We start from the raw sequence: 26,063 nt of genomic DNA on the forward strand, positions 1-26,063 counted from the left end.
CAGCCAGTCAGCCAGGGCGCCAGCGTGCACAGCTGCCCGGGGCCAGCACCCCCTGCCTCGGCGACGCCCCACTGCACTTTCGGCACCCAGCAGGTACCAGCCGGTGAAGGAAGGGCGATCCCGCGAGCTGGGGACGGAGGCCTGCGGAGGCTCCCTAAGTTGCTGGGTCACCAGTGTGTGAACCCAGAGCCCGCCCCGCTCTTGGTGGGGTCGCGGGGACAGGATCCCTGCCAGGCTCCGGGTTCCCCGGCTGGGTGCTCAGGCTGCTCGCCCCTCCCGGAGCCGTTTCCGCATCCAGGAAGTGGTGAGGGGCGGTCGCGGACAATTTCTGGGTTCCCTGGTCTGTGCAGCCTCTAAATCCAGAGAGGTGGGCGGGGCCTTTGACCTCCGACCACCGCCTGGGTCCCCGCCCCCGTCCCCTCGGCGCCGCGGCCGCCAGGCCCCGCCCCCCGCCCACGAGGAAGTGGCTGCGGGTCCCGGAGCCGGTTCGGCGCGTCGACTGCCCAGAGTCCGCGGCCGGGAGCCCCGAGGTGAGGGGGCGCGCGGGGTTGGTGGCCCCGAGGTGGGGGACCGGGGAGGCCGCCTGGAGATGAGGGGCGCTTGAGGGGAGGCGGGGATGACGGAGGCGCGGGGAGGGGGCGCCAAGAGGTGAGGGTGGGGAACTGCCAGGACATGTGGGGCCACCCGGAGGTAAAGGGGTGCCCGGTGGTGAGGGTGTAGGGGGTGAGGGGTGGGGCAGCGGGCCGGGCCAAGGGTGGCAACGCAGGGCTCCCCGCACCCGGCGTCCTCTGGGTGCCCGAGTCCCCGGCCCGCCGTCTGCTCCTGCCCCCCTGTCCTGCTTTGCCAGCTCCCGGGCTTTGCCCCACGGTCGGAGTCCCCGTTATTTCGGTCGGCGAGGGACCCACGCCCAGTCACTTCCCCTTCATCCTCCAGCCTTCCGGGTTGCTCCAGCGGGAAATGAGCTGGCGGCCCCGCCCGGCCCCGCCCTCCTCCCGGCGCCCCCTCCCCCAACCTGTGCCGGCCCCCAGGGCCAGGGCCAGGGTCCCTTGCTGGTGGAGCCAGACCCCAGCGAATCTGATCGGCCCTCCTTCGCCAGCTGCGGGGTGAACAACCAGGCCACCCAGGAGGGGCAGGGCTGGGACCTTGGGCAGTGGCAGTAATAAAGTAAAGACTAGTGAAGCAGCAGGAGAGCTGGAGGCTCTCCCCAAATTATTCCAGGCTGTCCTTAGGCTCCTGAGCCTGGAGGCCAATGCTATCAAGTGGTTAAGGGCACCCATTGCCCATGAGGTCACAGGGGCCTACATAAGAGTGTCAGCTTCTTCCTTCACTGGCTGATGACCTTAGCAAGCCACCTAATCTCTTTGGGCCTCAACTTGCCTTATCTGGAAAATGAGGACCTTTCAAGTCTGAGGCATAAATATGATCATGTGTGTAAGGCACCTGCCAATGTGCCAGCTACACACACAGTATAAATGTGTGCCCACATTTATAAAAGAATCTGTCCAGGTGAACCTAACCTCTGAGATTTAGGGTCAGAATCTGCTGTGCCTTTAAGAGCTGTGTGATTTTTTCTTTTTTAAAAAATAGAATTGGCGGGGGGAGGGGGGGCATGGATGTGAGAGAGACACACACCAACTGGCTGCCTCCCGCACCACCCCAGGCCGGGTTGAACCTCAACCGAGGTACATGTGCCTGACCGGAATTGAACCCGCAACTCTGCTCCACGGGCTGATGCTCCAACCGCTGAGCCAAACTGGCCAGGGCAAGAGCTGTGTGACTTTAAGCAAATAGTGGCTTTTGTCTGAGTCTCAGTTTCCTTCTACACAAAATAAAGTAAAAAAAAAAAAAACCCAAAACACCAAAAAACTTCTAGGCTTGGTCTAGAAGAGAGAATAGAATTTATGTCAAAGTCCTGGGAAATCTGGAGCATTTAGAGATGCCAAATCAACTTAAGTTTATTACATATGTGTTCATAATAGTTAAATAGAAACCCGTGTTAAGATTACATGTACTCTTTCAATATTTGTAGTCATCTGGATTGTTCTACCCTGTCCCCATTACAAAGAGGGTTATTATGAACATGTTTGCTTTAAAAAAAATTAATCAGTGCCTATTTTCTTAGCACCAAAATGAATTTATGTCACCAGAGTGTTAACGATCTTAATTTCCTGTTCATGTTATTCTGTTGTTTGTTCCTACCCAGCTGAATTGAGCATTATCACATTGCTCTTCAGAAAGACTGAACAAATTAGCAACAAATGAAAATTTCTCTACAGCCCTGCCAGCATTGAGTTTTATGTGTTTTGTTTGAGTTGCTTTAACTGGGGCTTATGGTGCCTTATGATTGTTTTCATTTGTGTTTCTTGACTTGACTTTGCCTGGTTTGTAAGACTTAAAGAGCAGAGTTGGGGAGAAGGGACTGGCTGGTCTGTTTGGGGTGGCAAGGGCTGCTCTACACACAACAGGAAGTTGAGTAATTGCTCAGCATGCTGCAAAATGGCTTGCTGGCAGCTCTCTAGCCAGCCTCTGAGCTGGGTGGGGACTTCCCTGAGTGCCCGTAGAGCAGAGATCCTGGCTCCAGGCAGCTCCTGCCTGGATTAGTCTCAAGTATAGCCGGATGTCTGCATTCAGGAAAAGCTGGCAAAGCTTCTCTGAAAGTAAGAAAAATCCTACAGCGGGTCCCTTGTCCAGCCCCAGCCTTTTCTGGATGGAGATGTGAGGAAAACATTGTTTGAGGGCACCCAGCCAGTATGGACAAAGAATTTGAACCCAGCACTGTAAGGAAGGAGCCCTGAGGCCTGAGACCCTTTGCTTTAGAGAGTTGTATTCTTTCCGTATCTTCAGAGGACTCTCTAGACTGCAGGTTTCTAAGCTTTTCTGATCATTGACCCTATCAGGAAAAAAATTCGAGCACATGCTCTCCAGTAAATATGTACAAATTGCCTTCATGTGCCACTGAAGTAATATGGCATATCCCTTATAGACCATCCCCTAAGACAGACATGAAAGGATATGATTCATTCATTCAACCACATTCAAGAAATATTTATTGAACATCTACTGTATGTTAGGTACTCTAATTGGTTCTGGGGATACATCAGTGAACAACTACCCCTGTCCACCTCCCAGTGCATGGTCTTTGGCACTCCCTGGATAGAAACCCAGACCCCACCTTGAAGACCCACACCCACTCCTAGCCCCCATGTCACTCTTCTCTGCCCTCACACCACCAGCCATGGGTGCTCCTGGGTCCATTCACACTGAGCAATTGCTGTGTGTGGACATGGGGGAGGTGCTGCTGGGACCACAGAGTGATCCCGGCTCTGGGATGGGGAAGAGCAGGGAGTCTCTCAGGATTTGGCTCATGTTCCCCCAGCCTCACTCAGTTTCAAAGGTGATGGGGGGTGGGGCACAGACCGCTGCATGTGGACTGCAATTCCCAATGCCATCCTCAGGGCCCCCTCCTCTCGCTTTAACAGTCAAATGGACCCACAGGGTGCTGTCTCACAGAGACATGGTGACAAGTGGGTGGGTGTCCCAAAGGCTACATCTCAGCCTGACTTTGCCTCCACCAGGAACCAGTGCTGAGGCAGCACACGGCAAAGCAACCCTCACAGCATTTTCCTCAGCAGGAGGTTGTCTGGCAGTGAGCCCACATCCCCACCTTTGTAGGGTAGAGGTTTCCCAGGGCTCATGGCCCAGTGTGAAGGCTGCTTCCCTGGGTCCGACCCCACGGACAATCTAAAGATTCCTAAACTAGGAGGCTATAGCCTTGAAGCCACAGTGGGTCGAAGCTCCTCCCTCTCTGGGCTCTCACTTCCTCATTTTTTTTTAAAATCCTCACCTGAGGATATTTTGCTGTTTATCATCAGATAGAGTGGGAAGGAGAGAGAGAGAAACACATCTGACTGGTTGCCTCCCACATGACCTGACCAGGGCCAGGGACGAACCAAAACCAAGGTACGTGCCCTTGACTGGAATTGAACCCACAGCTCATTGGAGTGAGGGCTGACGCTCTAACCGCTGAGCTAAACCAGCCAGGGCTCACGTCCTCAGTTTTAAGTGGAGGTTGGGAGTCATTGCTGAGGCCTTGCTGGTTTCAGTTGCTTTGCGGAAGTTATGAAAAACTTAAGAAAAAGGGGAAATGCGTCTTCCCTTCTCCCACTCCCTTCAGCCATATCCCCTGCCCTCTTTGAGGTGTTGGTTTAGTGGACTGGGAAGTATTTCTGTCTTATTCATGCTCAAGTGTGAATGCTGATAGGTGTAGTCTGAATCTCCCTCCCCTGCCTGTCCCACTGCACATGTGGCCTTCTTTGCCAGCCTCTCCCTCTTCTACTTGAGAACCCTTTGGGTCCCAGGAAAAAATGGTCAGGGCTCCCCAAGTCCTCTCAGCTACATGGCTTGCTCCTATGGGGGCCACTGTCCTCAGCTCACCCAGCCTCCATCTTCACAGCCTGGAACTCTAAAACATCATGCTAGAGCAGCTTTTACATGTCCGGACACTCTTACCAAGACCTTGCAAGGAGCAGAAATGCTTGGCCACACGGCGAATCTGTGACAGTTGAGCTGGGAAGTTGGGTTCTGTTGACCAGCTCTGAGCCTGAGTCTGGGATCCAGGGACCCTCACATTTACCTTGGGCTGCAGCTACACGGCTTCTCCTTCTGGGTTTTCTGGGACTGAAGGAATCGGGGTGGTTGGCCTCAGCTGGAGTCTAGGGGTTCGGAAGTGGGCTCTAGACTTAGCCCTGCCCCTGCTCTGTTAGTGACCTTGGAAAATGGAGGTGGGCAGATTAACACAGTTTAGCAGTCAGACAAGCCTAGTGCTCCCACTCCTGAGTCGTCGTCTGTAGTGTAGACAGTGATGACACTCTGCCCCAGCAAAACTGGATGCCAACAATGGCCCAGTCCAGATGCACTGGAAACTTAGGGGAAATCCCCATCAAGCCTGCTGATCTGGGCTGACAGCTCCCGTACCACTTCCGGGGCCTTGCTGCCCACAAAAGGCCTTATAAGGAGACAGGCTAGGGAGGTAGCTATTGTGGGAGCAGTGTGCTTGTGTGTGTGCAAGACTGAACACATGTGGGAGCAGTGTGCTTGTGTGTGTGTGTGCAAGACTGAACACGTGGGAGCAGTGTGCTTGTGTGTGTGCAAGACTGAACACATGGGAGCCGTGTGCTTGTGTGTGTGCAAGACTGAACACGTGGGAACAGTGCATGTGTGTGCAAGGCTGAACACATGTGGGAGCAGTGTGCTTGTGTGTGCAAGACTGAACACGTGGGAGCAGTGTGCTTGTGTGTATGCAAGGCTGAACACGTGTGGGAATAGTGCATGTGTGTGCAAGGCTGAACACGTGGGAGCAGTGTGCTTGTGTGTGTGCAAGGCTGAACACGTGTGGGAGCAGTGTACTTGTGTGTGTGCAAGACTGAACACGTGGGAGCAGTGTGCTTGTGTGTGTGCAAGACTGAACACGTGGGAGCAGTGTGCTTGTGTGTGCAAGACTGAACACGTGGGAGCAGTGTGCTTGTGTGTGTGCAAGACTGAACACATGTGGGAGCAGTGTGCTTGTGTGTGTGCAAGACTGAACACGTGTGGGAACAGTGCATGTGTGCAAGGCTGAACACATGTGGGAGCAGTGTGCTTGTGTGTGTGCAAGGCTGAACACGTGTGTGGGAGCAGTGTTCTTATGTGTGTGCAAATTTGAACATGCATGAGCATATGTGGCCTGAGCCTGGGCTGCTGAGGAAGTATGTTTACTTTGGTCGCTATGGATGAGTAGGATTTTGCCCAATAGAACAGAGGTGGGTATTGAGTAGAGGGAGAGAATGGCACATAGGCGTGAACTGTGGACAGAGCCAGCACATTAGGCACATCCTCGGAAGCAGCCTTCCCTGCAGAGGGAAAAGCATGTGTGAAGACCAGGAGTTCTGCTCCAGGCACCGAAAAGGCTGAGCACAGCTAGTTCAGCGTGAACAGGCAGGGCACTGCTTTTGTTTCTTGAGATTGTTTCATTTCATCCTCACCCCATTCTCCTGGGGGTGAGCTCTATCTATGAGAAAACTGAGGTAGAGTTGATGGGTGCTGGCCTGCCTGGCGCTGGGTCCCATCACACTCATAATAGTGGCTTCACCAATACCTCTGTATCCCCCACCCCATCCTTTTCTGTTCCGTGGAGCCCAGAGGCATCCCAAGAGAACTGTCATTTTTATAAGGGAAACTGAGGCCCAGGAGTGAAGCAAGGCACCAGGCAAGAGTTGGGAGGCAGGGTGGCCCCCACTGCCCTCCTGTGAGGTCAGTCGGAGCCTGGTCTGGGGCAGGGGCAAAGCTGACTTGGGTTCTCCCCGTCTTGGGCACAGAAGCTGAGAAGCCATGGCCTACCACAGCTTCCTGGTGGAGCCTATCAGCTGCCATGCCTGGAATAAGGACCACACGCGTGAGTGCCCTCCTTCCCCTAGAGCACACATGGGCGTTAAAGCAGTCAGGCGCCCTGGACTGTGGGCTCGGAGAGCCAGCTGTCCCCTCCTTCACCCCCGGTCCTGGGTGTTTAGGAGAGAAAGGATGAGCTGCTCTGGGACCAGCAGGGGCAGCCAGGCAAGTGGGCATCGAGGCGTGGAGGTGAGAGCAGGACCTGGCGCAGGTGGGCTGTAGGTGCAGGGCTCACAGGCTGGGGTGAAAACCAAAGACATAGCTGCAGTGGCAGAGAGTGAGATGAGCTCTGAAGAGCAACACATGGGGTACGGGAAGGCAGTGGACAGAGGTGCTGGTTTAGAAAAGGTGGCAGGGGAAGGCCTTTCGAAGGAGGTGACCTTAGTGCAAAGACCTAAAGGAAGAGCGGGAGGGGCGTGTGCAGAGGCCCTGAGGTTGGACAGTGAAGAAACCATGGCTGGGGTGAAGAGCAGAGGGCAGTAGCAGGGGACTGGGAGCAGCTCCCAGAAGTCATGAGACTGTTGTGGGGACATCTGGATGGTACAGGTAAGAGGTGGCCAGTCCCTGGGGAAGTGTCACAAGAAAGGCCATCAGGGCCTGAGCGACTTAAGAGGAGTCCGAGTCTCAACGGACAAGGTGTTGCCCAGGTGGTCTGTGAAGGGAGGTAGACAGGAGTTGTGAGGGCAGTGGGGAGCTGGGCAGGCATGCATCCTCTGACTCCCCACACCCTGCTCGTCCCTCCTACAGAGATCGCCATCTGCCCCAACAACCACGAGGTGCACATCTATGAGAAGAGCGGAGCCAAGTGGGTCAAGGTGCATGAGCTCAAGGAGCACAACGGGCAGGTGACAGGTGGGTCAGGCTGGCTGGGACCACCCTACTGAAAGGAGGCTAGAGGTTGACATGGCCAACCAGGGCCATCCACCCACTCTGTGTTAGTAGGATAGTTTGGGTTGTAAGTAACACAACCCTGCTTCAGAGTGGCTTAAGTTATAAAGGGATTATGTTGGTTCATGTAACTGTAAAACTCAGTTTGTGGGCTTCAGAGAAGGTTTGATCCAGCAGCTTAGCATTGCCAAGGATCCATTACTTTTCTGTCTCTTGGCTTGGCCTTCCAGCATGTTTGGTGATAGCTGTGGGAGCTGTAACACCCCCAATAAGCTCTAGTAGCACCCCCTGAAGCAGCTTTTGTTCAGATTGTGACCTCTGAGCCCCTTCTACATGGACACTGTAGAGTCAGCCACCTCTGCTTAGTTTGCCTCAACCTAGCGTTACCTCACCATCCCACAGGCATTGACTGGGCCCCGGAGAGTAACCGCATTGTGACCTGTGGCACAGACCGCAATGCCTATGTGTGGACACTGAAGGGCCGCACGTGGAAGCCCACACTCGTCATCCTGCGGATCAACCGGGCTGCTCGCTGTGTGCGCTGGGCCCCCAATGAGAACAAGTTCGCTGTGGGCAGCGGCTCCCGTGTCATCTCCATCTGCTATTTCGAGCAGGAAAATGACTGGTGGGTACCTGGGCAGGGCCTGGGTGGGCTTGGAGGTACCCAGGGATGCAGACCAACAGGTGGAAGGGCTAGAGTGTCCCAGAAAGTACCAAATGGGGCATTGGGCCTCCTGTTCACACCACCCTGGGAAAGTGTGTCCTCTCGGGACCTCATAGGTGAGGTGAGGGGCTCAACACCACCAGGTGCTCCCACAGCCCTGTCTCAGTAACAAGGGGACAAACCACACCACTCGCCTTTGTGGTCATCACATTAAGCCCTGCACACATATTGGTACTGGTTTCCCCACAGCCCCCTAAACTAGGCATCTATTGTTGTTCCTACTTCACAGATGAGTAAGTAAGGCCCTGAAGCAAGTAACTTGCCCAAGGTACCCAGCCACAAGCTTCCAGCCACATCATTATCTTCTCCCCTGGGTCCCTGACAGCAGCAGCCAGGCAGGATCTCAGGCTGCAGTCTGGGAGACCCAAGTTCAAATCCCACTTTAGCCAATTAGCAGCTTCACTGAGCCTGCCCGGGGTTGTCATGATGTTTAAAGGAGACCGGGGATAGAGCTTCCACACATTACTGGCCTGAACCTGCCCTGACAGGCCCATCGGCTGACAGTGCCCAGACCCCTCTGTCCTGGGACCTCAGTGGTCTGCAGGGCTCAGTGGGAGGCTGGAGTTCTGGGCACTGAGCCCAGGGCATTGAGGTCAGTGGGTTGCCCACCTGTCTGTCCCTCTCTCCCCCTTACCTATCTGACTGTCGTATCCAGGTGGGTGTGCAAGCACATCAAGAAGCCCATTCGCTCCACCGTCCTCAGCCTGGACTGGCACCCCAACAACGTGCTCCTGGCTGCAGGCTCCTGCGACTTCAAGTGCCGGTGAGAGGGTGGGGCCCTGCCATCAATGCAGGAACAGGGATTGGAGCGTGGAGGGGAGCCCCATCCCGAGAGCCCCACACCCTGCCTTCCAGACCAGCTGCAGACCAACTTTGCTGCCAGCAGGGTGCCCTGGGGCCTCAGTCGACTATCTGTGAGGTTTTGCTCTTTCAAGGATCATCATTGGGTCCTGTCTCCAGCCCATGAAGAGTCTTAGCCTCTTCCTACCTCTTAATGTCAGCAAGGTTTTTTTCCTAGGCCTTCTTCTCCTGCTTCATTAGAACCTCCCACCCCTTCAGTCCCCTGACTTCTGTCTGAAGGAAAATGAGTGGGTGTACCTTTTTACACGAAGGTATAGATGACTGATAAGCTGGGGCAGACCCTGCGTCATTATCTTAAGGCCTGGAATGTAGAGTCTCCAGTCGCCATAGGCTGTTTTTTACTTCTTTGTTCAGCAGCCCCGAGTCTCCAAAGGCCTCCAGCTCCTAGCTACAGGCAGATGGCCTAGGTCTCAGAATGTCCACCTGGGAAATGAGGCTCCGGCAGACTCCAGAGGTCCCTTTGGAGTCCCTGGGCACAGGGAGGACGATGTCCTGATGAGGCTCCATTGTTGGGTAGGGAGCTGGTTTCTTGGCACTCTGATCTGTCAGGTGACCCCATGCTGCCCTGAGATGTAGAGAGAACAGCAGTATGCAGGGTAGAGATGGCAAGACAAGGGGCAGGATTGGTTCAAGGTGCAGAATAGGAGGGAGAAGGGTCATCCTAGGGACTGGCTGTGGAGTAGTGGCCCCATGATGGAGACCAGGACTCCTCCTGGTGGTGTGTCACCAGTGGATGGCCAGTCCTCAGGTAAGGACCCCAAGGGCCCTGGGAGTTCACAGGACTCAGCTGGGAGACCTCCTGGCCCTACTCCATTGCACAAAGATGGCACTGAGGCCCAAACTTGACTACCTGTGAAGATGCAGGTTATGAAAAGCCGACTCTGGTACCATGAGCTCCCAGCCAGTTGCTCTGACTTTACCAGGCTGGTTTGAGAAAGGGAATATCTTCTTGGGGCCCCCTCAGACTCCAAGTCACCTTTTTTTTTTCCACCTCTGTGGGCAGGATCTTCTCAGCTTACATAAAGGAAGTGGAGGAGCGACCAGCACCCACCCCATGGGGCTCCAAGATGCCCTTCGGGGAGCTTATGTTCGAGTCCAGCAGTAGCTGCGGCTGGGTGCACGGTGTCTGCTTTTCAGCCAGTGGCAGCCGCGTGGCCTGGGTTAGCCACGACAGCACAGTGTGCCTGGCCGATGCTGACAAGAAGATGGCGTGAGTACAGGCCAGACGAGGGGAGGACAGCTAAGGCATGGAGTAGGAGGGGGCCCACGTGGCTGACATCTGTCTCTCACTCAGAGTCGCGACTCTGGCCTCTGAAACGCTGCCGCTGCTGGCCGTGACCTTCATCACAGAAAACAGTCTGGTGGCTGCGGTAAGGAAGGAGGGAAGGAGGGAAGCAATGGCCCATTAGAGCAGGTCTCCCAGTGAGCCCAGAGATGCCAGGGCAGTTGTATCCATTTGTTCTCTCCTTCCCATCCTCCCTCTCCATCTTCCCCCTTCCTCCCTCCCTTCCCTCCTTTCTTTCATCCATCCATCCATCCTTTCATTTGTATATCTGTATTGATCAGAACAGGTTACATTATGCTGTGGTAACAAAAAATATCCCCAAATACAGGGGCTTAACTATAGTAAATATTTATTTCTTGCTCACTTTATATCTCCAGTGTGTGTTGTGAGGGGGGCTCTGCTCAGTGCAGATGGAGGCTTTGTCAGCAACATGCTCTCCCAGCTGCCATGCCCTGGATGGACACTAACATCTCTGCTTATCTTATTAGCCAGTAGAAATGACGGGGCCACACCTAACTCAGAGTGGGTGTGTGGGGGAGTGCAGTTCTGCCATGTGTCCAGAAGGGCCCTACTGCTCTCCCTCCCTCCTTCTGTCCACCTGTCTGTCAAGTCCTTTTTCACCTCTCAGCAAACATAACGAGGGTCTCAGAGGGAGATCAATCCTACTTGGTTTAGAGAAGCTACAGCTGTGGGGTCTCTACCAGAGCAGGTGTAACCTGCTGATGAGGACAGAAGGCCCCTGGGCTCCCAGAAGAGCCCGAGACAAGCCTTCTCATCTAGACACTGGCTTTACTGGGGTAGGAGCCACCCTGATATGCTCATCCCCAGTATCTGCTCCCTCTACCTGAAGCTGGTCTGGCTGTACCCACAAGCTGACATCAGCTTCCCCATAGCTCTTCCGCTCAAGTCCATCCATACTCCTGGGCCACCAGACTCATGGTCCAATGTCCCTTGGCAGCACACCTTGCCTCCAGCCTCAGTTTCCCCATGTGGAAAATGGGGGCGCTGTGCTCAAATAGCACCCCGCCCCTACTGCAGGGCCACGACTGTTTCCCAGTGCTTTTTACCTACGACGGCGCCGCAGGGATACTGAGCTTTGGTGGGCGGCTGGACGTGCCCAAGCAAAGCTCGCAGCGCGGCCTGACAGCCCGCGAGCGCTTCCAGAACCTCGACAAGAAGGCGAGCTCCGAGAGTGGCGTGGCCGGCGGAACAGGCCTGGACTCCCTGCACAAGAACAGCGTCAGGTGAGGACGGGCCTGGAGCGGGGCCTGGATTAGCTGCTGATTAGCTGCCCAAGAAAGGAGCCAGATGAAGGCAGGGCCAGAGGGGCAGAACGGGCCTTGGCGGGGGGAGGTGCTGGGAGTGAGCGGTCTAGACTCATCCCAGCAGTGTGGAGGTGCGAGCCCAGATTTAGGGAGTCAGTTCCATCTTGTTAGGTTGCACAAAAATACCATCAGGTGGGGACAGAGCAGTGAGCCTCTGCATTTGTAGGATGTGGTTGTGTGAGGACCATCTTAGGGGTGGAACCTGTGTTTCTCTGAGGTGGCCAGGCAATGACCAACCGGCTAGGGGCGGGGCCAGAGCTGAAACTGGTTTAGTGCTAGAAACTGGTGAACTAGTGGTAGAACTAAGCCTCCATGAAGAACGAGGGTAGGACGAGGGGAAAACTCTCCAAAACTTCTAAATCCTACCAGCCACACGTGTCCACCCTGTCGCAAATAGAGAATTGTGACAAGACTTTATGACAGCCATTTAAACCCTCCTGTGGCTGCAGGGTCCAGTGCTGTCTTTAGACCAAACACCTCTGCATGGCTTTCAAAGCTCTTTAGAACTAGTTCCTCCACCTCCCAGCCCATCTCTTACTTTTTTTCCCATTCTGCCACCCTACTGTCACTACACGCATTCCCCAGACACCTGTCCTTCATGCCCTGCTCAGGCCTTTGTGTCTTGTTCCAGTTGTCTGGGCTGCCCTTTGCACTTTGCACATTACTGCTGTTCCTCAAGCAGACTCATAAGCCCCATTCTGTGATCCTGCACAGCCTGCCTCCCAGGCTGCCCCCTCGAGGCACACCCCAGCACTTCTCACTGAAGTCGGAGCCCCCAGGAGCTACTGGAGGGCAGGGGATCTTGAGTTCAGCACAGGCACAGGCTGGGATCTGTAAAGGCCTCATCCTCTTTGCAGCCAGATCTCAGTGCTCAGCGGGGGCAAGGCCAAGTGCTCCAAGTTCTGCACTACCGGCATGGATGGTGGCATGAGCATCTGGGATGTGAAGGTACAGCTCACCCCACACTGGTGTCCCACCAGACTCCCGGGGGCCCTTCCTCCCCACCTTTCTCCGTGGCAGCCTCCCTTGATGCCCCGTCCTTCATTCCTGCAGGAGAAAGGCACTCATTGGAATGAGGTGGGAGGGATGAGAGGTAGCCCTTGATACTGAGCCTCAGCAGGCTCTGAGGCACCTCCTTTTTAGGGCTTGGATTCAAACTCAGATCTGCTGGACCCAAAAGACCCAAGATTTCTGCCCTCTGCTTGCCTGGGGCTCGGGTGGGGGTGGGTAGGATGTCTGTGGAACAGCTGAGAACCAGCCTGTTCCGCTCATCTCCTTTCAGAGCTTGGAATCAGCCTTGAAGGACCTGAAGATCAAATGACCTGTGAGGAGATGTTGGCCCCATCCCAGCTGCTGAGGGGGGAGTCAGGGAAGCTAAAGCTCGCTTTGCTGAATGTTTCTAAGGTACCAGTTTGGGTCCCCAACACGAGAAAGGAAGGGGAGAAGTAGGAAGCTTTCCTTGCCTATTTGAAGGAATATGTGCCTTGTTCTTAAACAAATATTTCCATTCATTGTAAAAAATGTCCCAAAGCACTCTGCTGGTCATGAACTGCTTAAAAAAAACATGGAGATAATAAAAATGCAAATATAGACACGCTAGCCTGTGTTTGGAAGAGGTTAGTTTTTGCACGGACATAGATAGCTTATTTCTGCTTGCCAGAAAAATTAATCCGGAAACCCAAAAGCCTTCCCCCAAATGGTTCCCTCCCCACTGCAGTCCAGCTTGGGGGCTGCCAGGACTGGGCGTCTGTCCTGTCAGTCAGTCAGTCACTAGTCAGACTCCTAGACAAGTGGTAGCACATTCCAGAATGATTTTGGGCTTTAATGTAAATTTAATTACTCTTTTATGTTTGCAGTTGATTTCTGGTAAATGCTCATTTTTAAGACTTCACTCATTCTCATTTTATTCAGAAGGTTATTTTTGTTTAATCACGTAATTTTTAGCTACCTATTCATGTAATGATGGTTTTTCTCTCTTAATGTAGGTAATGAGTGGTTTTCTGCAGGCCAGGGTGAACTGCAGATGCTGGCAGCTTTAGTATCCCTTGAGGGGTGCTCAGGGCTGTGACCTCCATCATGGTCAAGCCCGGGGGGTTTGGTAAAGGTTGCTGAGAATCAGGGGATGAAGTCCATCTCTGCCACTAAATCTGTGTCTGACCTCAGGTCAAATTCCCTGCTTGGCACCCAGTCATTGACTTCTCAGGACCATGTACAAAAGATGCTATTTATGAAATAGAGCACCCCTCATGAGGTTGTGCAGGGGCAGGACAGGCACCATGGCTGAGCCTGCAGGCAATCCATATGACTGTGCCATGTCTCTGCTGCCATCCCCATCATACTGAGTGGTAAGGACTGACTGAGGTAATGCCTGGCAGTCATGCTGGGTATTGGCTATTAGGATGCTTCCTCCTAGCACTGATATCCTGAGGCTGTTACCACCAGGGGGCCCCTGGAGGACAGGACAGGAAGGTCCAGTGCTGCTGCCAGCCTGCTGTGGCCAGATCCCTACTTGGGTAAAGGGAGGGGCGTGCCCGGCCAGTGCGGCTCAGTAATTGAGCATCTACTAAGAGGTCACCAGTTTGATTCCCGGTCACGGCACATGCCCAGATTGTGGGTCAAATCCCCAGTGAGGGGCATGCAGGAGGCAACCAACCAATGTTCTCTCTCATCGATGTTTTTATCTCTCCTTCCCCCTCTCTCTAAAAATCAATAAAGAAAAAAAAAATTTTAAGGGGGGAGGGGCTGAACTTCTATATCCTGAGGTCTCTCCAGTTTGGATGCCCTAGGTCCAGTCCCCAAACCCTGCTCAGTGCCAACTGAACCCTATGGGGCAGGCCTGCCTTGAGAGTGACAACATAACCCTGCTGAGTGAAAAAGGCCCAGGCACAGAGGCCCAAAGATGGATCATGGAACAAGGATTAAGATAATGTCAAGTTTAATCTGCCAAATATACAAGTTGAATTTGTAGAGCATGTTTTGCCTGGGTGCTACACAGTAAACAGAGGTTTCTTGGTCAGAAGGTTGGGAATGGGGTAGAGAAGGGCACAGGGAAAGTCATGGAAGAAGCCATGACCCTCAGGGACCCAGGGGTACAGGCTCCCAGATGACAGGCCCTGAGTGAGCACCCAGGCAACACAGATGGGCTGGTTGTCGCAAACTCACCAACAGCAGCTCCCACCCAACACAACTGCCCCCTACCGTGCAACCTACTAGACAAATTGCGGCTTTTCTTACCCACCTCCCAGGCACCCACCATAAAGGTTCTGAATTCTAAAAACAGCAAAAACATTTGAATGGTTACATGTGAAATGCTGTCCTGCATCTTTCTGTCTCAAAGATAGCAGCTGCCCCCTCCCCCCAGCCCCCCCCACCATCCCCCAAACAATTTCTGCGCCAAGGTGAAAAGGAGGCCCCAGGCAGTGGGGGACTCTGTCTTGAGGGGCTGCTGCAGCGGTGACAGGGCACAGGGTGGGCGAGACAGCAGCGGTCCTGGCCACATGGCCCAGTTCCCCGGTATCTCTTCCCTTAGGCCGCGCTACTTATTCAGGGAGAGCGCCTGCATTCGTTTTCCTGACAAAGTTGCATCATCTTTTGCTGAGGGTGGAAAGGGAAAGAAAAGGTCAAGTTAAAACAACCCTTCCACATATACAACCCCCACTCCCAGAAATCACAGAACTGTCTGAAAGGCCTCAGAAAACATTTGTGCAACTAGCTCACCAGGCAGAGACTGGAGGAAGCCTGCCTAAGGTCCTCCAGAGGGAGATTTCTGCCAAAGCCAATGAACCCAGGTGTACATTCTCAATGAGTTGGGGCCCACTCCAACATGCAATCCGGGGCACAAATATAAACTCTTAACACCCAACCCCCACCCTGGCTGAAGCCAGTAATTCCCATCTGCCCCAGTGAGTTCTGAATTTTCTAAAATCAGCAACAATGTTCAAACAGTTACATAGTAAATCCTTTCCTGCTTGGGGTTTTGTGAAACAAGAGCAACTAGCAGGGAGCTGGGACAACCAGGTATCTCCAGTGTGATAACAATGCCCCTGGGCAACTGGTTTCCCATTTCTGGGCCACATTTCTTTGTAATTTGGTGAGGAGGCAGGATAGCAAGATCCCTAAAAGCTTTCATGGTCCCACATGTGGACAGTTCAAGAGACCAGGAGATAGCAGAACATGAGTCAAAAGCTCCTATAAAACAGACCAACTCACAGCCGACCTGGCTTACTGGAACCCTCTACCACCTTTGGCCCCACTGGAGGGAGGACATGGGGGGATACTTGGGTCAGATTTCATCTGAGTCTGCAGCATGTAACCCACCCTGTACCACCTTCCCAAACCCCTCAAACAGCTTTCCCAACCACGTAAGACACCAGGACCTTGGTGGAACCTTCTAGACTCAAAGGTCTGTACCTGGTACATCCCTGAGGCCACAGACAGTGCTCTGCTGATGTTCAAACCTGTATTTGCCTCCGTGCTGTTGCTGGACCTCCCAGCACCCTGGGGGAAAGAGGGTAGGAACCCCCACTTCCACCTGACAGTGAGGAAGGTGCATACACACAATCTAACCCCATCCCATTTCACAAGGACAGTGAAGTGCAGAGTTGGGTGCCTAGAAACAGAGTCAGCAGCACTCTAGTGACTCAGGACTTACCTTTCCTCTCTTCTTCTTTCTTCCTGGCAGCCTCCTCCCGCTGTTTTCTGATGATTGCCAGCCGGGCAAGGTCAGCCTTGGCTTGCTCTGTCTTCCCAGCTAGATGCATTTTCATGTAACGCTCTTTTGCTTTCTGCTTCTCGATTTCTTCTCTGTTTGGATAAAATAGTGTCACAGGGGACATCCCCATCATTATCAGCTGAGGTGGATTAAGGAGCCAGAAAAAAGGCCAACTACTACCCAGCCACTGTGGCGCAGTGGCTGAGCATCAATTCATGAAACAATAGGTTGCCAGTCTCAGGCCTAGGGCCCAAGTGTTAGAGGGCACCCTGGCTAAGAGAGGGGCCCTGTTCCACATGTCTCCTTTGATGGACACTCACCACACATGCAGAGGGACAGGCCTGGACCTCTACATGACAGGCTCAAGGGGCTGGGACAAGTTCAAGTGGTGTACTCAGCTTTCTCGGATGGAAAACAGGATAAGGGGTGAGCTCAGCGCCTGTGACCTTTGGAAAGCCGTAGCACAGTGTGGACCATGTCTGGCTGGGATGGTGAGGGGGTGGGTAGGGTGTGGCTGACTAGGATCTGGTGTCCACAGTGAAAAAGGAAAACCAAAACCAAGTGAACTGTGTCCACAGAAGATGGCCAGGAGGAGGAAGGCAATAGAAACCACATTCTATGAGGAGTGGAGAAAGGAAAGAACCAAGTGGCCACGGATAACCAGGCACACCCTGGGTAGTCCAGGTGGACATGACACGGCACATTCTCAATCAGTGCAGCTCAGGTGTGCCTGAGTCTGCCCCCAAGGGGTGAGCCCCCATTGATGTGGGTGTAAATAAGAGCTAGACTTCCATGGGACAAAGGTGATAGCCACTGACCTGATAGAGAGTGGTGAGGGTCATTAGTTTCCCTTTAAGAATCTTATTCCCACACCTGAGATTCTGAACTGGCGTGCGTGCCCTTTAGGATGTAAGATTAGAGTGTCTCATTTATACCAGGTTCTTGGAAGAGCCAATTCTGGAGGTGGCAGGGAAGTCATGCCTGGCAGAAAGTTGGGGAAGAGAGAGACCTGGCATCCCAGAGTCCTCATAGCACACAGGGCTGGGAAGTAATGAAAAACAAGGCATGGGGCATGGCCAGAGGGGAGGAAAAGAAACCCTGCAACCAAAGTTGGATGAGCAGATGTCTTGCCCAGAAGACTCTGGACAAGACACGTACTGAAGAGATGAGACAAGTACCTGTCAGTCCAGCAGATACTACGGGGGTGGGGGGACGGAGGCATCTGGAGTGATAAGCAAAGCTGCCTGAGGGCTCAGTGAAGGCTAAGTGCCAGGCAGGGTGCGGGCTTTTATGGCTTTCACTCTGTAACCCAGAAGGTGGGAGGAGCAACAGGATCCCCTTTTCACTGGTGAGAAGGAAGCTACTGGAGGGGAGAGTCCATCATAGTCTCCAATCACACCCCAAGCTCATGGACCTTCCTCATGGGTTTTCATATACCTTGTGGGATTTTCACAGACTGCCCCCATCATGGAGCCAGCACAGGAAGGTGGATCGAAATCCTAGTAGCCCATTCAGGAGAGAAAACAGGATGGTTTTTCCTAGTCTTCAACCTTTTGTAAGGCCCTTGATGTCACCTGGTGGCCATCAAAAGTCAGGGCAAAACTTGTGGAAAACTGGCAGAGTGCAGGGCACCTTGGTACTCGATTGTGATCCTTACACAATCTATGAGGAAGCTATATTTTCTGCAGTTCTATTTTCACCTAAGACTTGGAGAGGGCTGGAGCACCAGTGGATCTCCCTGCTCTGTGCTGCCTTCTGGATTCCACAGATCCTAAATCCCCTCCCAATCTCCATGGCCATAACATTACAGATGGATGCAGATCAGGAATAATGACATCAGGCTGGATAAAGGAAGTGTCCATGGAGCGGGGTGCTATGGAGGCAGGAACGTAGCATAACCTTCCGTAACCCTGGGAATTACTTCATGTGCAACCCTCAGGTCTGAATCTGCCCTTATTTCTATTGGTGAATTTAAACATTGTTTTTGTTTTGTTTTGGAGAAGCTTCCATAGAACCTTTAGAAAATGATATGAAACAGAAATCAACACCGTAGCTGGAGCCCCCACCCAGCCACTGGAGATCTCAGAGCCCAGGAAGCAAGGGTCTCAAAGGAGGTGGGTGCCTCAGCCCTCCACAGGTCCTACCCCCTGGCCTGTGTGCACAGGTCACCAGGCGCAGCAGCAGATTTTACCGTTCTCTCCTTGAAAGCTCCTTGGGCCCGTCCAAGTCCAGTTGTGTGACTTTTTTGGTTGTCTGTGCCACCCGGTTGGGGTTCTCGATGTCAATAAGGCCTTCCACACCTTTGCGCTTTTGCTAAGATAGGACAAGAAGCTGGCCGTTGGAGAAGTTTAGGTCCTACAGAGCCCCTGAAGGCTACTCCCAACATCTCCCAAGAGCCCATGTGGATGGGAACAAACTCCTGTTCCACGCCCCATCCCCAGCCCAACGCGATGCTTAACCTAGAGGCTCACAGTGGGAATAGCATTCAGGAGTGTGTTTACTGGCCTGGGAGGTGCGAGGAGAGAGCACGTGTGACTACAGCCCAACCTATGCTAAGTCCCAGCAGCCAGGGATTATTATCCCACTTTCTTTTTTTGTTTGTTTTTTTTGGGGTGGCAACCAGTCGATGTGTCTCACATCGATGTTTCTCTCTCCTCTTCCCCACTTTCTCCTTCCCGCTCTATCTGAAGATAAATGCAAAAATGTCAAGTGAGGATAAAAAAAAAAAATTATGTATAGGGTATTGCGCAATAGTTTGCAATTTGCTGCCCTGTTTTGGGTGCTGGTATGTTTCTGAGATTTAGGCATGTTAAAACATGGATCTAATCTAATACTCAATGTCTTTCACTTATCAATTTAAGTATTGCTATTATTTGGATTTGTTTTTACCACCTTATTTTGATGTTTTCTGTTTGTTTGCCTTCCTTTCCTTGTTCCCTACTCTTATCAAATTTACTGAACCTTTTAATTATTTTTTTCCTAGTTTTAGTCACTGATTCCTTTTCTTGGAAATTATAGATTTCATTCCTATTCTTCAGAGCTTGTCTCTAAATCTTTTCATGTGCACTCTATCCCACTTTCGAAGATGACAAAATGGAGGCACAGAATTAAATAACTTGCCTAAGGCCAACCAGTATGTAGACAGTAGATGAGATGTAAACCCAAGGCCAACTCAGAAACTCCCAACACAGAGCACTCACTATTTCTCCACTTTAAGCTCAGACTCTGAAAGCACTTTTCCATGGAATCTCATGCCTGACTGCAACAAGCAATGCTGGAACTCCAGAGTAGGGTGGGCCAACAATGGTCTCAGGACAAATTCTATTTCCTAGCCATCTAAACTGACAGGAGGGAAATGCAACTTGAGCCATCAGATCTCAGTCTACAGGTTTTGAGAGCTGGCCCAAGAACCTGTAGCCTGCACCTCCCACACCCTTGGAGAAGATCAGAAAAAAATGAGAGCACAAATTCTTAATGTAGTTGATTTGGTTAAAGTATCAGGCCCTGTCAACCCCATCATTCTTCTTTAATAAAGTGACCAGAAAGACAGCTTCTAAACACCAGTCAATCTGACCACTATACAGAGCTGCAGATATCCAATCCAGATGCATATATGCACCTCAACTTGGATCCTGACATCACAAACTTAATGTGTCTAAAACAGAACTTGAACATGAACTCACTCCAACCCATCCCTCTCTTCCTCAGAATCCTAAGTATGGCCTTACTCCTTCTTACCTCAGCTCCTCACCCAACCCTCAGCAAACCCCACTAAATCTTTAAAATACGGCTTGAATCTGCCCACTTTCCTGCACTGCCATTGCTACCACCCTAATACAAGCCATAAATTCTTGTCTGGATACTTGCCAACATCTCTCTGCTTCCTACTCTTAATACCCTACAATTCACTTTTTGCAGAGAAGCCAAAACAATCTTTGAAAAGCAAATCTAGCCCTGGCCGCTGTGGCTCAGTGGCTGGAGCATCAGTCCACACACTGATGGGTCTTGGATTTGATTTCCAACCAAGGGCACGTACCTGGATTGCGAGTTCACACCCTAACCTCGGTTGGGGTGCATGCGGTAGGCAACCAGTCGATATATCCCTCACATCAATGTTTTTTCTCTCTCTCCCCCCGCTTCTAAAAAAATCAATGGAAAAAATATCCTTGGGTGAGGATTAACAAACAAACAAAAAAAGAAAGCGAATCTAGTCATCTCTCTCTCCAACTTCAAAACCTCCACCAGCTGCCCACTGTCCACCTACAATGAAACCCAACCCCTTCTACAGTCACACAGAAACTGCCCTTGCCAACCTTTCCTTCTTCATCCCTAACCACTCTCCTCCTTACCCACCAAGTCACAGCCCCACCAACCTCTTTCTAATCCTTAAATATGTTCAGGTTGTTACCATCCCAGGGCGTTTGCACTTGCTAATCTGGCTGCCTCCAGTGTTCTGCATGACTGGCTCCATCTTGTTTTCGGGATCTCAGTTTAAAAGTAACCTCCTCGCCCTGGCCAGTTTGGCTCAGCGGTTGGAGCGTCGGCCTACGGTACAGAGAGACCCGGGTTCGGTTCCTGCTAAGGGCACGTACCTCGGTTGCAGTTTGTCCCTGGCCCTGGTTGGTCGTGCGGGTGGCAGCCACTCTATGTGTCCCTTCACGTCGATGTTTCTCTCTCTCTTCCTCTCTCTCCCTCCCGCTCTATCTGAACAAAAAAATGGAAAAATGTCCTCGGGTGAGGATAAAAATAAATAAATAAATAAATAAAAGTAACCTCCTCACCACACACTACTCCAAGTACCCCTGATCACAGTGCATTTTATCTGTAATACTTCTTGCTACTTGAAATTACACTGTTCGTTTACTTCTTTATTGTCTATACAATCATATGCCCCTTAACAATAGGGATACATATTGAAGAATGCATCATCAGGCGATTTTGTTGTTGTTCGAATGTCACAGAGTATACTTACAAAAACCTAGATGGTATAGTCTACTACTGTAATTGTATGTGCTATACTTTTACATAACTGGTAGTTTTGTTTACATCAGCATTACCAAAAACATTACATGAATAATGCATTGCACCACAATATTACGATGGCTATGACATCACTAGGCGATAGGAAATTTTCAGACCTACTATAATCTTATGGGACCAAAATCATAATATGTGGTCCATTGTTGACAAAAACATCGTTATATGGCACATGACTGTACCTCCCTACCAGAATGTACGCCCTTAAGAACAAGGACTTTGTATCTACCATTGGGACCAGTAATCAACAGGTACTTGATAAATGTATGTTGAATGAATGAGTTCAGGTCCCAGGCCCCCACCAAATTCAGTACCTGGTAATCATCTTCTTCATCCTCACTCTCATCTGAGTCTAGTGATTTCCTTTCCTTTTTGGGGTCACCTGCAGCCCCATCTCCACCTTCTTCTCCTTGTTCCTCTTCTTCCTATTTCAGAAATGGACAACCAACAGAATTAAAAATGCAAAACAAACCCCCAAGACTGGGACCGCCCGCCCACCCTGCCCCAACCACCTCCAGACTATAGACCATGAGAAGGCTGGGACCAAGAATGACAAGAGTCCTACTCCGAGACCCTAGTTCCCCATGGGAGACCTGGGTCAGAAGCAGCCTATCCACTTGACTCTGCAGCCTGGAAGCCATTCCCACAGTCCAGCAAGTCCCTTACATAGCCATAAAGACCTTGTTTCCTTTCTCAGGCTAGGTACCTCATCTCTCTGGGGCTAGTCCTGCTCAGCTCCCCTCCTACTTCCCCAGCTGCCATATGCAGCTGCCAAATCATACTCACTTTCTTGGGCAAGTTTTCCCCCCATTTTCCACTCCCACAATCAGTGGCAGGCCAATCACTCCAACCTGTCTATATCGTAGCCCTTCTACAACAGCTTCCCAAGACAATACTACAGCATACCACTTCCCTTCACTTTTCTTGCCTTCTCATCAAAGAGAACCCTTACAAAAACTATACATCCTTTCCTCATTAGCACTTGACCACACATTCTCCAAGGTCCTGCTCAGCTGCCAGCCTCCTCACCAGGCAGGACCTCCTTCCCCTCTACCCTAGCCTGACCATACGCCCTTCCGCAGATGAGAATCTAATGGTGTGGTAGGGGACATGAACACCTACAATGACAGAAACATATTTTGTTTCCTGACAGTGGTCTGGAAAAAGCACTGTGGAAACAGAGTAGAGGTAAATACTAAGCTTGCACTGAAGGGGTAAAGATGGCTAGCACCAGTGAGAGTCACAGAAGAGGTAACATTGAGCAAGGTCTGGGAAAACAAATGTTACTTTGCCTAGTAGGGGTGTAGGAAGGCAGGGGATCATGTTATGCTGGGTTTGGCAAGCAGTCCTGTATGGCTGGAGCAGACAAGGGGTGGTGCTGGGAACTCAACCTGGAGATGGCAGAGCTAGCAGAGGGAGAGCCCTTGGAAGGCGGGAACACAGGAACAAGAACAGAGACTCACTAAGGCAACCATTGCTGAGTGAACAAAACTCTAATCGATCCAATCAGTGGATGACTGGCATTGGTTGTTCTGAGACTCCTGCCTGTTCCTTGCTACTCCCCCAAACTCCAGGTGTAGGTTTCTTTCTGAGAATGGGTGGTCTTTGCCTGGCATCTCTGGGTACCAGAGGCAGAGCACCCCCTGGCTTGGACAGGCATATACTCACCCTGGCCTTCTGCTTTTCAGCCTGGAGTTGTGCATCGATCTCCTCGGGGCTCGTGTACTGCCGTGCCCGGCCTTTGTGGCCTCCTTTTCTCCCTGCAAGAGGACTGGCAGTTTAGAAAGGCAGGAGGGAAGCAGCTTCTTTGACTGCCGAGCCCCAGAGAGAGCTGTGTCCTGCTTGAGGCACTCTCATTGAAGCACCTCACCTACCCCTCACCAAGCACCACCCAAACCTATACTTACCCCATCCTCACATGTTCAAAGGGACAAAGAGGCAACATGTGATCACCTGATGCAGCACTAAACTATATGCTGGATGCAGGCTCCCACAAATAAGACCTGAACAGAGGATACGGGGGGTGGCGTACTGCATGCAGGGACTGGCTTAATCCTCTGGTCCCTTAGAATCCAAACATAGAAGATTCAAGTGCAATCATGAGAACATGTAACACTTACATCCCTGCTGTCACTATAGTTCTTTTTACTTGCAATGTTCTGTCACAGCCATGAGCTCATTTGATCCTCAGAACAAACTTATGGTACAGGAGTCACGACTGGTCCCCTTTTATAAACAAGGAGACTTAAGATCAAAATGGAGTGGTGAAGAACACAAATGCTGCAGTCTGACCCTGGGATTCAAATCTCAGCTCTACCATTTACAAGCTTTATAACTTTGGGCAGGTATTTAACCTCTAAGAGTCTTAGCTTCTTCATCTGTGTCCCTACTTCACAGGGTTGTCATGAATATGGACTTAACATATGCAAAACTGTTGGGACAGTGCCTGGCATGGGATAAGCACTACAAAATATTTATTGTGATTGTTACTTTTCTCTAATATACAATATTTGGGGGAGGGGGGGACAAAGCCACATAGATGATTTACTACAGATGGTAGGGAATATAAAATACTTCATGTTCACCTTAAGTGGTATGATAGAAAAAAAAACTTAAAACCTACTGGAAAAAGTTCCTTGTGCTTAGAGTAAGAAACATAGTTAAAGTTGAAAATAAATCTGACTACCACCTAAGAGTTAAAATATGACTAGCCATTCAAATGTATCTAAGAGTATCAGTTTTATGATGGCTAAAGCCATCAGCCAGTTTTATACCAAGGTGGCCCCCTTCTGCTGCTCCCAGAGGATACTGACTGGGGTGGCTGTGGCTCTGACCCATCCCCACCTTTCCTAAAAGCTGTAGTTCACCTAATTTCCAGTGAGTCTCTCACTGACAGCAGAGAATCTACATTAGACAGCCAGAGCTGCTCTGGACTCCAGAGACAGCAACAGAGATACGGACCTCCCCTGATTTCTTAGACAGCAGCTGCAAAGCCATAATTGGGCTGCTACAACGTACAGCTCCCATTTTTAATGACTTCCTGGGTTCCCAGGAGTGTCTCAGTCTATGCTCATGAAAGTCCTATTATGAGAGATCAAGCTTGCCATTATAAGGAACCAACACCCATTCTTGCCCTCTTAATATCCCAGACAATAGTAAGAATTCAAAATTGGCTACTATAGGCTCCTATCCTGCATACTTGGCTATGGGATACTGACCTTAGCTTAGTCTACAATAACTTTTATCAGAAGCCCTTCATGCCTTTAAAAATGCTTCACAGTTATATAACAGAAACAAATGTTGGTCCTTGGCTCATGGGGAATTTGATAAGTTAACATCAAGTTTTGTTTTGCTTTTGACGCAAATTAATACAAGCAAGAAATTCAAATATTGTTTACATATAAATCTTTTCGCAAGTCAAAGGGCCACATCATTTAACCAATAATTCATATTTAGGACTTTCTAACTGTACCCTCCAACCTTGGCTCAAAAGTGTTAAATAGGACTCCTAGAGTAAGAATTCTGGAGTCAGAAGGGCTCACTTAGCATCCTTCTTGTGCATAACAGGAGACTAAGGAACACAAAGACGTGGCTCTTCCTACCACAGAATAAACCAGTAGATATGTAGGTTTAAATGGATTCAGCTCTGTAAAGTCCAGTATCTCTCAATGTAGTCAGGAAGTCATTTAGGTTTGGAAAAGCTCCAAGTAGATTTTCCTGTGGGCTGATACATCTCAACCAACTGACACATGAGCTATGGACATTAACTGAACATCTGTTCTGTGGCAGGAGCTAGCCAGGCACTTCAAGCACTCTATCATTTATCATCCCTAACCCCGACTCTCCAACCTACGGGTTATGAGCCAGGTATTCCAGGGGAGGAAAACAGTCTGGAAGAAGTTGTTCAAAGCCACAAGATAGGCTTCAAATCGAGAACTACTGACTCAGGAAAAAGAGAATGGAGGAGGGTTGACAATGTACTGGGAAGCCACGGATTCTTTACCTTCTTGGCCAAGGTACTGACAAAAGCCTTACAAATAACAATAGTTAAGCTTACTAGGCATCTGCCTGCCCAGCACTCCATTGTGCACTCCATGGGGATTACCTAGTTTAAGCCTGACATCAATACTAGGAGGTAGGTACAATCCCTCATTTGCAAATGAGAAAACCGAAATACAGGGAGGTTAAGCGACTGGGCTCAACGGCACACATCAAGCCGCTGCAGAATGGGGCACTCCAAGCTGAGTCTGCCAGGCTCAAGTTAGGTCTCATCAGGCAGGCCTGGCTCGCCCAGAGCCCGAGAGAGCCCACACGAGGCAGGCGGGCACTGCACAGACGCTGGACGCGGTGACTCAGTCCCACGCGAGTCCAGAATAAAGCACCAGACCCCCCAGGCGAGGAGAAGCGCGCCCTAGATCTGGCTTTCTGCATCGGCGAGGACTCGGAGCCTCCGAGTCTCCTCAGACCCCCGAAGGAGTGGCTCGAGGCCACTTTAGTCCTCAGTTTCTCCATCCGGACAATTCGGCGTCGAGGCCCAGGCCTAGCTCTCAGCCGGCACGGACGTCCTCCCTCCGCGCCGCTTTCCGAGATGCCCGCGGGCTGAGTGGACAGCGGGAGCCAGACTCGGGCCGCCTCTCGAGGTCCGCGGGCCACGCGCTCCCGCCCCTCACCTCCTTTAGGCATCGCGGCTCCGGCGGCTCCGGCGGCTCCGGCGGCGGCAGCGGCGGCGGCGGCGCCTCGCACTGACACCGGAAACGGAAATGCCTCGGGCTTAACTTCTTCCGCCCAGTACAGTTCCCACAGCGCCGC

The 26,063-nt window shown here is 51.5% G+C and overlaps 2 protein-coding genes across 2 annotated transcripts; one reads left to right on the forward strand and one right to left on the reverse strand.

The window, feature by feature from the left end:
* The first annotated feature begins 447 nt into the window (after window positions 1-447).
* On the forward strand, window positions 448-13,381 carry ARPC1B (actin related protein 2/3 complex subunit 1B). Its single transcript, XM_036279281.1, has 10 exons — window positions 448-530; window positions 6,354-6,430; window positions 7,171-7,275; window positions 7,714-7,936; window positions 8,691-8,798; window positions 9,900-10,106; window positions 10,191-10,266; window positions 11,220-11,425; window positions 12,364-12,454; window positions 12,789-13,381. The coding sequence occupies exons 2-10, from the start codon at window positions 6,367-6,369 to the stop codon at window positions 12,825-12,827; spliced, it is 1,119 nt and encodes a 372-aa protein (XP_036135174.1). The 5' UTR covers window positions 448-530; window positions 6,354-6,366; the 3' UTR covers window positions 12,828-13,381.
* A 1,036-nt stretch (window positions 13,382-14,417) lies between these two features.
* PDAP1 (PDGFA associated protein 1) lies at window positions 14,418-25,969 on the reverse strand. The gene is made up of 6 exons (XM_036279286.1): window positions 25,925-25,969; window positions 22,923-23,014; window positions 21,569-21,679; window positions 18,409-18,530; window positions 16,158-16,309; window positions 14,418-15,100 (listed from the first exon to the last, which is right to left on the reverse strand). Exons 1-6 carry the CDS (start codon window positions 25,935-25,937, stop codon window positions 15,042-15,044), a joined length of 549 nt encoding a protein of 182 aa, XP_036135179.1. The 5' UTR covers window positions 25,938-25,969; the 3' UTR covers window positions 14,418-15,041.
* Between the last annotated feature and the right edge of the window lie 94 nt (window positions 25,970-26,063).

Source organism: Molossus molossus, unplaced genomic scaffold, assembly GCF_014108415.1.
Source record: "Molossus molossus isolate mMolMol1 unplaced genomic scaffold, mMolMol1.p scaffold_m16_p_3, whole genome shotgun sequence".
Taxonomy (NCBI): Eukaryota; Metazoa; Chordata; class Mammalia; order Chiroptera; family Molossidae; genus Molossus; species Molossus molossus.

Bases quoted from the DNA above. Each gene is read 5' to 3' on its own strand.
- ARPC1B (XM_036279281.1), top strand. From the start codon at position 6,367: ATGGCCTACCACAGCTTCCTGGTGGAGCCTATCAGCTGCCATGCCTGG. The intron at 10,267-11,219 runs GTAAGGAAGGAG...CCCCTACTGCAG, and splicing joins AAAACAGTCTGGTGGCTGCG to GGCCACGACTGTTTCCCAGT. The intron at 12,455-12,788 runs GTACAGCTCACC...ATCTCCTTTCAG, and splicing joins TGAGCATCTGGGATGTGAAG to AGCTTGGAATCAGCCTTGAA.
- PDAP1 (XM_036279286.1), bottom strand. The intron at 18,531-21,568 runs GTACTGAATTTG...GTCCTATCTTAG, and splicing joins ATGAAGAAGATGATTACCAG to CAAAAGCGCAAAGGTGTGGA. The intron at 15,101-16,157 runs GTAAGTCCTGAG...TTCCACCCTCAG, and splicing joins GAAAGAAGAAGAGAGGAAAG to CAAAAGATGATGCAACTTTG.